This window comes from Eufriesea mexicana, unplaced genomic scaffold (genome assembly GCF_001483705.2).
Source record: "Eufriesea mexicana isolate 0111107269 unplaced genomic scaffold, ASM148370v2 scaffold1023, whole genome shotgun sequence".
NCBI classification, from domain to species: Eukaryota; Metazoa; Arthropoda; class Insecta; order Hymenoptera; family Apidae; genus Eufriesea; species Eufriesea mexicana.
In genome coordinates, this window is record NW_016909136.1 from 2,808 (window position 1) to 15,354 (window position 12,547).

General features: G+C 27.3%; 1 protein-coding gene across 1 annotated transcript in view; it reads right to left on the minus strand.

The window, feature by feature from the left end:
• Window positions 1-2,891: 2,891 nt before the first annotated feature.
• The window catches only part of LOC108547367 (monocarboxylate transporter 9-like), a 16,847-nt gene continuing 7,191 nt past the window's right edge, over window positions 2,892-12,547 (minus strand). The window contains exons 3-9 of the mRNA XM_017899862.1: window positions 11,598-11,898; window positions 10,265-10,540; window positions 8,780-9,024; window positions 6,594-6,891; window positions 5,397-5,624; window positions 4,136-4,330; window positions 2,892-3,143 (exon numbers count right to left, since the gene is read on the minus strand). Of these exons, the coding sequence (XP_017755351.1) occupies window positions 2,962-3,143; window positions 4,136-4,330; window positions 5,397-5,624; window positions 6,594-6,891; window positions 8,780-9,024; window positions 10,265-10,540; window positions 11,598-11,670 (1,497 nt within the window). The 5' untranslated portion in view covers window positions 11,671-11,898 and the 3' untranslated portion in view covers window positions 2,892-2,961. The remainder of the gene's footprint in view (window positions 3,144-4,135; window positions 4,331-5,396; window positions 5,625-6,593; window positions 6,892-8,779; window positions 9,025-10,264; window positions 10,541-11,597; window positions 11,899-12,547) is intronic.

Consider the following 12,547-nt stretch of genomic DNA (forward strand, 5'->3'; position numbering starts at 1 on the left):
CTTGTGTTAGGAATCTTTTGATAATTCTATGAAATATAGTGTCACCCTAATATCCTTCCATACATAATTGTATGAAATTTCTACATGCTTTTGGAGTTTCTTTTGCCCATGATTCTAACTCAACATCACCAACAGTTGTTTTCATTACAACCTAGTTATAACAAATATATCAGTTTAATTAATGTAAAATGCTTTTAAAATCAAATTTATTAAAATTTATTATTTATTATTGTAATTCAAATTAGAAATTATTTAATATATTAATATATCGTAATTTAGAAAGTAAATATTGTATATCGGTTAAATTTTTAAAGATAGATATACAATCCATTGAAATATTATTAAATGATATTTATTACTGTACCCTTAGTGGCTGGCTCTTGCATATAAATATTACTCATGTTTGTAAGTCTCCTATAATTAAAAAAATCCTTCATCAATAATATATCATATTAAATCTTTAGTAATTTATAAATCAGTCAACCAAATGGTTCTTTTCTCGAATAATCATCAGCAGGTAAGACGTACCTTCTTTCTCCTTTTAATGTTGACTTTATTGGCCCAATAAATTCTATCTGCCACTGCCCTCATATTCCTGCTGCTTTTATAGTTTCCAAGTTCCTATAGATATATCTACACATATGAACCTTAATGCAATATTTACATTCTATATTCAATTTATTTTTAACTTCCATAACTATTACCAAGTGACCATTCTCCATCTCCTCGATGATCTTCATATTTGCAGGTCCACGGCACACATCCTTCTCTGTGATTAGATACGTTGCCCCTTTCCTGTTTCTTGATTTGACATAACATGCATTGCCTCTTCTCAATGCTTTTATTTAAACCACTCCCTTTTCTTTATATACCTCAGCACCATCATTCTGAAATATAACACATTGGCGATGACTTTGACCACTGATATTAATATTTATTTAGATCAGGAATACAACATACCTTCCAATCTCACTGTATTCTCTATATAGTTGTTATAAAAGGCCATCACCTAAATTAATTTTAATCCCTTTTGTCTGCCTAAACCATCTCCATTTTCTGAATTTTTATTTGACCATCAAAGATTTTTATCTTGTATGTCAAATGGTTAACTGACCTAGAATGCAATAGACATATCATACTTTACATACTTATATTGCTGCTTCAATTTTTTCTCGCTATGAAATATAATTCTTGGCATCTACGCTTATTTCAACAGAATATTGTCTTTTCTAACTTACACTATTTAATTATAACTAGAGGTTATGTTAATACAAATACATTCTTTTCGTGATGCAGGCACACCTGCATGGACACAACAATGCTTCCGGCGTTTGTTTGTAATTTTTTCTCATTTGCCATGCACTCTCCTGTTCACTTGGAGAAAAATTAACAAATCGCTCAATTTCTGTGTTTAATTTATGAAATTTTATAATTGCGTTGTAAAAGCGTACCTTTGCATATTTGTCGTCTGCCAGGTAAAGAAATGAATGCTGATTGTCTAATTAATCCACTCTTTGGGCTGAACTTCTTAAACAATGCAGAAAACTTTATAGGGTCCTTAAGTGAACAAAAAGAAGGGAAGAGAATGTAAATTAGTTATTTATGCCGTTTTATTGTTTTCTTTATCCTGTTTCACGTAATATTGTTTACGCGCACTCGTGGCGCCATCAGTGCTCATCCTACCGAACCTGATGTTCACGTCTAAACTGATAAATGGCACTGTTTTCAATTTAATAGATTACTAACTCTGGTTATGTGCTTCTGATGCTTCCTAATAAATCAATTCGGCAATGGAAAATTCACTAATTACTCAATATCTATGATTAATTTATGAACTTTTATAATTACGTCGTAAAGGCAGATCCTTCAAGAACGTTCCAATATACCTTTGGATATAAATTTGTCTCTAATTAATTAATTATTAGTGATTATTCCACAGAGTGTTTGAATTTTTGCCGGACATAGTAATAATTTTTCAGTAATTATTATCCTCTACGCAATTAATTAATGAAATTTTTTGCACTCATTACAAAGATAATGTTCTTGCGAATCTTCTCATATAACTTTTGATCACATTTTGCTTCTAGTTTCGTTTATTATTATATATTTTCACGTAAGATCGTGATGGTCGTCGTTACGAAATTATGGACGCCATCAAACAGTAGTAATAACTAACTAATTCGTAACAAATTATGTACGAAAATAACATAAAAATATTGCTCAAAGTTTCAGCTTTGTAATGCAATTATAAAAGTTAATAAATTAATTACAAAAGTTGAGTAATTTATTAACATTTCACTGACGGAGTCCTTCTATCCTTTTCTATCCTACCTCTATCCTTGTCTGACACGTGACGAACTTTTCGACGACCTCCATGCCTATTCTATGATAAAATTAAAAGGGAAAGTAACATAACAAATTTACGAAATATAGCATACTTTTAATGATTGCTTTTGAAGAAAATTTGTACAAAATAAAATGTGATAATAAAATGAAATAATTATCTTATAATAACTTGTATGACAATATTATGTTGGTCTACTAACTAAAAAATTATAAAACTATGTAATACTACAAAACTATACTTTTGCTGTATTATTACCATTATATTATAAAAATATAGTTTACAAATGTACATTATTAAACATTTAAGTTTTTTGTTATTCGAAGAGTATATAACATTATATAACGATCAGTCAAAAATAATTCAAGTTAAACACAGTTATTGCTAAGTATGATATCCTTGTACACATTTCTAATATAAATAGTCTTTTCCAACTTTTACGATATTGTTTACACAATGGTTGCATATAATATAAATTTAGCAATATGTATAGAAAAAAATACTTCATTATTTTATTGTTAATACTATACTATATTTTTGACGTGTGTAAGTACGTGTTAAAACTTCTTTTCATAAGGAAATTTTGCTTATTATCAATTCACTCGTACAATAATTATTTATGCATTGTATTCAAGATTATCATCTTGTGCTTTGATCTCTTCCTTCAGACTGAGGCTTCTAGTACCTTTCTTAAATTTCCAAAGTCCTCCGATGTGCCATAAGATAACACAGGAGAGGCTCAAAATTGACGTGAAATGAAGAGCACCCACATAGCTCATCATTGTGTCGTGTACTAAACCTTAAACGTAAGAAAAAGGGAGATATATTTAGAAAATAATTTATTATACATGAATGTATTATAATTTTCCATTTGGAAGGCTATTACATCAAATATTGAAAATACATTATTACGTGATCAAAAATAGTAGAACAGTTCATTAAATAATTAATTAAAACTAATTGACAAATTCTATAAAACTGACTACGAAGTAATTCATAGCTTAATTGTGTTTGCTATAATTATATTAGGAATACAAGGTAAATAAATCTCTATAAATTGTAAATGTAAAATAATATAAAGTTGTGTATTTAGACGGAAATATAAATATCTGTAATAAATATTTATATATTGGAACGCATAATTCATAATATATAAATAAATAAATCTTGATAAAAATATTGAGTTAAAATAACTAAACATGTATAATATTTGTATGAACAAGCGACTTTAATAAATTATTCCTTTTGCTCTAAACTCCAAAAAGATTAATAATCACGTTTTTGCTAAATTATTTATATTCCTGTAAATAAATTTTGACAGTGAAAAATATTTCTTTTTTTGTTTTCATTATTTATTAATTCTTTTATTATTGTCTCTTCAGCTCTAAAGCTTATGAGTTTAACAATCATATAAAACTTTTTCTGAGTACCTACATCACATTTTAATGTACAATCAATTATATACTTTTCTTACTAATTTTAAACTCACTTCATTTTAATTTTGAGTCACGATTTTTCTTATATTTAGTATTTAATATTTGATATTCGATATTCGATATTTGATATTTAATACTTAATATATAATATTTAATTATTTAATAATAATTTATATTTAATTGAATAAAAAGGCAATGTATTCTGTTCTTATTGCAAAAGGATAGATGGAACTAATTGGGCTATTTGCAAAGTATCATAGTACTTTTCCAAATTACACCCGAAATTGTCAAATAAGGGCAATTACATTTAAAAAATTTTTAATCGAATAAAGAAAGACTGAACCTTGCTTCTTACCTATAATTGGACCTATAGTAATGGACAGTATTCCATTGCAAACCATTTGCATTCCATACGCAGCTGGCAGTCTTTCGAGAGGCACATAGTCAGGGATTATTAACGCTTGGAAGACAGCTTTTGTGCCTTTGGCGATGCCAATAATTAATGCTACAGCAATTACCACGATGTAGGAGCTGCCCCAAGTAGACAATACTGAAACGAATAATATCGATTTAAATTCATTCATGCAACATTATACTTATAATAATCTTTAAATTAACACGGTGACTATAAGACCAATCCCTGGTTAAAGTGCTTTATCTTATACGTAATATACGTAAATAATATACGTAATAAATATAATATAATATAATATACGAAATATAATATAATATAATATACTTTGTAATATACGTAAATAAATATAATATAATATAATATACGAAATAAAACTATAGTAATTAGCCATTTGATAACGATTACCGTAAATTTAAGTAAGTATTACTTTAAGTTTAGTATTACTATAAAATGGTATACAATCAGTTTAGATCGCCATAAAATCTCTTTCACTCCAAAACGAATTTAGAAAAGTATTATATCGTACATTATTTTAATTAGATTATTTTGGCTTCTTATTTCAATAATCACATCATGTTGCATATTTTATTAATCACGTTATTTTTTTTATATAATATAATATAATATAAATAATTAGTACGGATTTAATTATTTAAATAACTATAATACTATGGAATTTACATTTGAATGACTATTAAACTATAATATCCGATAAAGATATTGAAATACGAATTACAAGTAAATTTTAACATGTCTAAAAACTTGTTAAAAGATGTATTATATAACACTTTTTACATATTGCGCTTCTCTTAATTTATCACATAAATGATTATTAAATAATATAAATTTTGTAAATTTTTTTTTAACTGATTTTGTCACTGGTGTCAGCAGCCACTGGAGACTCCTATGATAGTTAATGTTTTAATAAAGTGTTATTCATTACATATTAACATATTTAAATACGCAGATGTCTACACATAACTATTATTTTTGTATGAAATGAAACTTTTATCTGTGATATGAAAATACAATAAAGAAAAAATTTGTTCACGAACAATCCAATAGGTCCAATATTCGTCACTATCATTGGATCTATACAGATTACCATAAATCTGAAATCAACCCACCCAGCAGATCGTAAATTTGTTGCCGTGAAGGGGTCGATTTCTCATTTTCGAATATTTTACGTTGCTGTACGTACTGGTCCTTCCAAGAGTGGATCCTATCAAGGATAACACGTAAAGGTTCCTCGACGTCCAGCCGGTTTTCTGGGCCAGGAATGGGACGCACAGACGTGCTGTGATGTCTGAGACCGCTTGGATGGACATCACGGTTGCGATCGAGGTTCTTTCGAGCCCAGATAATTCGGTCAAGACGAAAGGAATCATCGTGTTAAAGTTCGTTTCAGCGACTAAAGATACACCCATACCTATATATAACACAAAAATTATGAAGAAATTAGCAAAGGAGGATATTTACATAATGAAATTCATTGATTGGGTATTCAAGTGGGTATTATAACTGTATTTTACAATTGACGTATATTTTTTCAACTTTCTCGTTATTTTTTTAATAAACAATTATGGTTTTGGATCCCTAAAAGGTGTAGAAACATATTCTGAAAATATTTCTCACTGGCAAGCAAAATTAAATTTGGAAAATTTGTTAATTTTAACATTTCCTTTCTTATAATTTCAAATTACAATTGTTATTTAAAATACAATCTGAAATATAATTATATTATATTTCTTATAAAATTTGGAAAATTTTTTAATTTTAACATTTCCTTTCTTATAATTTCAAATTACAATTGTTATTTAAAATGCAATCTGAAATATAATTATATTATATAATATTACATTACATTTTAAATTTCTTCTACTAATTTAAAAGAAATATACATATATGCAACGAAAAATTTTAAACTTGCTCTTTTATACGTATTTTATTATATTATTATAAACATGTTTCTTATTTTTTGAAGTATGTATTTTAATTTCTCATTAATTGAAAGTTTGCTAGCATTAATACTAAAACTATCAATCCAGTCAAATAACTGGCCTTAGAATTTTCCTTTTTGCAATTACTTAAAACATGTATTTGCTTTTCAAAAAATTAGTATTGACTCATAGATAGAACTGTAATTAATATATTTACTTATCTTCAACGTTCCACTAAAATTACTATTATCTATGTCTGCTATGTTTAAGTACTTATTAAAGATCGATAATTCTAGTATTAAACCCGATCTGATATTATATAATCCGTACAGTCAAAACAGTACAGTAAAATAGTACAGCGTGAACGAATAAATCGGCAATTGAAAAATGTAAATACATAAAACTTAACTCCCAAATTAAATGGAGTTACAGAGAGGGTTAAATAATTTTTGTATTACCGAGGATAACAGCGACGTAGCGACTATCGTTCAAAAGGGCAAGATCCAAATGCTCTGAAATCTTTGTCAGAATCGACGTTTTCTCTTTCTCCTTGTTCTCATTGTTCACGTTCTTCGATAGCTGTTGTTCGAAATTGTTCGTCTTCTGTTCAGTCTCGTCCAATAGTCGACGATTAGCATCGTTTTTGGCATCGGTTACATTTTCGACTTTTAATCGTCCGACTGCTTTCATTACACCGTGGTCGTTGCATTCTGCGGAAGATGCCGTGATGTCATTGTCCTTTGTTATACTTGTAATCTATTACAAATCAAATCTGACGGTGAACGTTAATCACTGCTACCTTCGCGAAATTTTAAGAAGACAATGAACCGTGAACAATATATTCCCGCTGTTTTTAGTTGTTAAAGTCTAAAATAGTATAATTACTAGCGACTGTAATAGCTAAGGTATATTTCGTAAATAAAACATAAATAAAACGTATTTTCAAAAATTCTAGACGAACTATATCTTGGGAAACAATAAATGTATGAAACGTGTCTAATACAAGATCTTTTCAAGTAACAAACAATGAAATGAGTTTATAATAGGTTTAAATTATTTGCTGTAAAATATATAATGAATTTCTTTGCTTATTTAAAAATGTGAATATCATTTAATAAATTTAGTGCCGACTAGAAAAGCTGAAACTGAACAAAATGAGTCTAACGTGAGTTAGTAACATTTAAGAGAAGTGTTATAGAAAATTGGTTTTGAATGATAATTATAATATTTAAAAGAAATTATGTTAAAGAATAAAGATCATATTAATAATGTTTATTTCAACATGTAACAAAAATTCAAAAAGTATTTTACATTCAAATTCATTACGATTAGTAAGTCGATATACTATCGTTGGAACTAACAATGAAAGGATGAAAGCTTCCATATATCTTAAAACAGGTTTAATTTCAAAATAAAAAATTATTTACTATATTATGTATCGTATATAAGTAGATTGAAATATGATTTTGCATTCTATATTGTACTTCTAACCAGAATATCAAATTCTATTTGTATACACAGCTTTGACATATTATTTTTAACATAAGGGTTACTAAACTTTTCAAACTGGTGTGTTTCAGACTTTGATTTTTGTAGTTCTTGGAAACATATGCACATTTTTGCTAAATTAGTTTTAACATTTATTGACATGATATCTTGATTACATAATACTCATTTATTTTTATTATACCGTTTGAAATATAATCATTCATTTATACGACAATACTTATAGATGAATATTATAAATCAATGTTTATAATTTTAAATGTTGTGTATACAGTTATTATTTATACAATTATCTAATAGTTATTTAATATTTATAATATTTTATGATATAATTACTTGAAAATGTATTGTAGACATACAATTAAAATAATAATTGGAGAAAATACATTTTTTTGTATTAAACATCGCTGACCAAAAGACTAATTAATTAATTATTAATTAAATAATATAATTATAATTTTAGTAAATCATATAGTTTACATGCTACTACATTAGTTTACACTTCATGCTTCTAAATTATAGAAGTTCTACTTTCTAATTGTTGTTTTATATACTTGTATATTTACTAGTTAATTTACATATTATTTAAAAAACAAAATATCTTTTTTTAAATAATATGTAAATAAATATGCAATACAAAGTCTCAACATTGTATAAAAATTTGATTAGCCATTCAATGATGTTGCTCATAGGAAACTATTAAATTATAATGAATTATATCTATATTATATTTGAATAACAAAATAAGCAAATATAATCAGTAAAACACATTTTCAGACACGTTAATTTACAAATAGCTTTCTTAAAATACCTATTAAAATTTATAAAAGCTTAGAGCAATCTAATATAATAGAATTAATAACATCCATAATAGTAATTCAATAAAGTCAGAAATTAAATTAAATTAAATAGAAAAGCAATTGAATTTTTTAAAGTAAACAATATAAAATTCAATACGATGAAATATTAAATTCTATGAAGTAAAGACAGTAATTGCTGTAAAATTATAATTTAGTTTTAAATTTCAAACATAAGCCAGTGATTAGTAATTGTAAAAAAATTATAATTTGGTTTTAAATATTTTCTCGTTCAGTGTCCTCTTAACAATTACTACCTTCTCAAAGTTTGTTAAACTTACTTGTTTTTCTTTAAATGGCCTCAGAAGCAGTGCTCCAACTAACGAATGTATTGCTACACCTGCGAGAATCAAGAGAGTTCCAGTGGTAGCATAATTTTCCAATAGCACTGCTATTAAAAGAGGCATTAAAATAGGTCCAAGGCCAGTCACAGTTACTGATAAACCCATAGCTATGTTTCGTTTCTTCCGAAAATACGTGTTCATTGCGAGATTCGTGGCTGGAAACACAATGCCATGACCGATACCTATAAATTGGAATTTAATATCAATGGTCACATGATCTGATAAAAATTTTTATCATGATATATCAATTTTTAGAAACTATAACCATGTCAAAATTTGATACATGAATTTGAATTGAATTTTTATAGAGTATAATGATACTGAATGATTTCTGTTCTAATATGATGGAATTTTACAAAAAACAAACTCGCTAAAAAAAAAAACAAACTTGCTATAATGTTGCAGTTTAAGATAAGGAACTTATCTTTTGTTTAAGCTACTAATACGTGTTATCTAATAAATCATCGTCTCGGTGATTTTTCAAGGTATTTTAATACTAAGTAGACATTATTTGTTTGTGGTATGAGAAAAGTAAATCATCGTGTTCTGAAATATATTTAAAAAATTACGAAATTTAATATGTTTATTAATAATTGTAATTAGAAAATAAATTTATGCAAATAAGTAATAGTACGAAAATGGATAATAAAATTTATATTTATTTATACTTGGGAACTTATATTTTTAAATTATAAACATATCTATATATTTATTTTGTAAGAAAATAAAAAATATAAAAGTCGAAAATGAAAAATAAATTTAATTTAAAAACTACTTGACATTTTTAATTTATTTATTGTTATTAAACATAATATACTAAAATAATGAAAAACCATGAATAGTATCACGGGAAAAGAAGAAAGAATCACATATTAAAAGAAGAGGGAAATATAGTATTGCAAATACGTTGACAATTTATCAGTGTATACTATTTTCCATTAGTACTATTTATTTCACTACAATTATTAAGTATAAAATATGTTTTTTTATTCTCAACTTGACCTTTACACTATTCCAATTTTAACTGTTTTTCTACGACCCAATATTAAACCATATAATAAAGACAAATATAATAAAAAAATATATAATTAAATATTAGCAAAGTAATATATAAATTACTGTATATCTACAAATAAAAATATATAAGTAAATAATATATAGACTACTGCTACATTATGTACAAATTATATCTTACATTTTCATTAAACAAATGAATGTAAAAAGACTGATACATTCACATATCACTCTGTTAATGTTTGATTAATGACAGTCATCTGTTTAAATTATTGTGTAACGAAATTCTTTTACCTCTTTCATTTCCCATTATACTGTGTGTATAAATTTAAACGTATAATGACAATAACGTTTTGTTTCAAAAATAAAAGTCAAAAAAGGGAAAAGTACGCGATACAGATTACTCACCAACGATAATACAATAAGTGATAATAATGGAGGGGAGAGAGACTGCGAAGGCAGCCATGCAGATGCCAATGGCGACAGTGAAACCACCGAGGAAGGCGACCTTTCGGAATGTAAATCTCTTCATCATTGGCCCGCTTATCAGACCCAAGCTGCACGTGATTGTACCATTCAAATGTATAATTAACGACGTCTGCGTTGCAGTGATACCGAGTGAAATGAATCGTTCCCTGAAGATTAGTCCGAAGCTTTGTTGTATCGGAAATATAGCCAAGTGTAATATATTTATTTTTAATTTATTTTTAATTTTATTAATAAACAGATTTAATGACAATAATTTTCTGAAACGGCTGTCATTGTCGAATCAAGCATAGATTTGATTCAGTTTAACATTTCAGTTCAATGAATGGAATTAGAAAATTAAATAGATATTTACACGAAAGATTTTATGATTGATTTAAAGTAACTCTAGATATTAATAATAATTTATTCGGATTCCTCCATTGGCAATAACACTCTGTTGTAATAAATGTAAGAACAATATTTATTAAATGCAATTTATATTAATATAAACAGTAATTATTTCACTTCTAACGTAATCTGTTATTTAACGTAATTAATATAAGAACGTAACTCAAATAAAATATAAATTTTAGTATAAATATAATATAAGTATATTTAAATTATTCATACAAAAATAGCAATTTAATTATTCTACATATATACTTCAAATGGTATCATAAATTTAAATTAGAAGGACTAAAAAGAATTGCATAAACATTAGAAAATTATTATAATTTTTAACGAATAATTCGCAGATACTTCAATATAATATATTCCTATACTAATTTCTATAATAGCCACATACAACTAGTTATCGTAACGTAAATAAACATACAAGAAAAAACAAAACAAAACAATTACTTTAGACATATAATTCAAATTCATTTCCCTGAGAAACAGAGTAACAGTGAGATGTTTTCTGCTCTGTATTATAGTAACTTAATTTTTTTTATGTTAAACAATGCTCATTTCTTTTGTCATTATTACACAATAAATATAGATATATTTACAATATCCGCCTTACTTTGTTTCGAAATCATTCTCAAACTTCTATTTTCGAATGAAACATATTTTCATATGTAAATGGTCAACGATCTCTGATTTTTATTCTTTAATGTAGCTGGAAACGCGTACGCTCGTCGCATGCGCCTCACACGGTTACTTAGCAACTAAATCTATAGTGCGTGTAGTTCCGGCCGTCGCAGTCGCTCGTAAAACGAGTCAGTCGTCCAGACGAATTGAAAGAGAGAAAACTCGGTCAAACTTACGTAAATGATCGACACGCCTGCGACGATTACCCACGCCCAACCTCTATCGGCTTCGCCACGTGACATTTTATCGATCATCCTTGAGATTCCACTTCTACATTCACTTCACTGTTCTTGCAGGAATGATGAGGCCACGGCGTCGATCCTTTGTCTCCTTCGTCGTGCCTTCGAGACGATGGCAGACTGCAAACTTAACGTGTCGACCAAATACAAGACGGGATTGGGCAAATGATAAGATACGCGCTAGCCTAGATAAGTGTTAGACGTGTACGCCTACGCAGCCAAGTGCATGAATTGTTTACAGACCTGCAGATCCACAGTGAAATCGTATTGAGTTATTTGAACAGTCAATCATGTTCTAACAGTCAATTATTGTTCATCGGTTATTGTGAAAAATTTCAACGGTTAGTTTGTGTGCGTGTAATCGTTTTTGCTATTAAAAGTGAATATTATGGTTTTATGAGAATAATAGATAGGTTTGTGTGATGGAAATATTTGTTTGGTAAAGATGAATTTAAATGCGTTTCGTGTATTGGGAAAAAGATAGGTTATGGTCGAAATTCGATGTAATATATAACGATTTAAATACGTGTTTCGTGTATAATTTAATCGGTTTATTTATAAATTCAAAAAAATAAAGTGCTTTTTCTGGTCCTTTTATATTTACTAAATGACGATTATATAGATGTCTTTCGATATGGAGAGAATCCGAGACATCATTTTGATATTTGCTAAGCGAGAATTCTATACATGTACATAGATACCTGTTAAGATTGATCGAATTAATAGGTTATGGGAGTAACTAGGTCACTTACTCTAATCTGTTAAATATTTTGATAGCGTAATACGTTATTCATGACATGGACCAAAAGAAATTGACGAACCATTTTGTCACATGATGTAATTGAATGAAATAATAATGAAATATCCTTTTTTAATATATTTTATATATAAT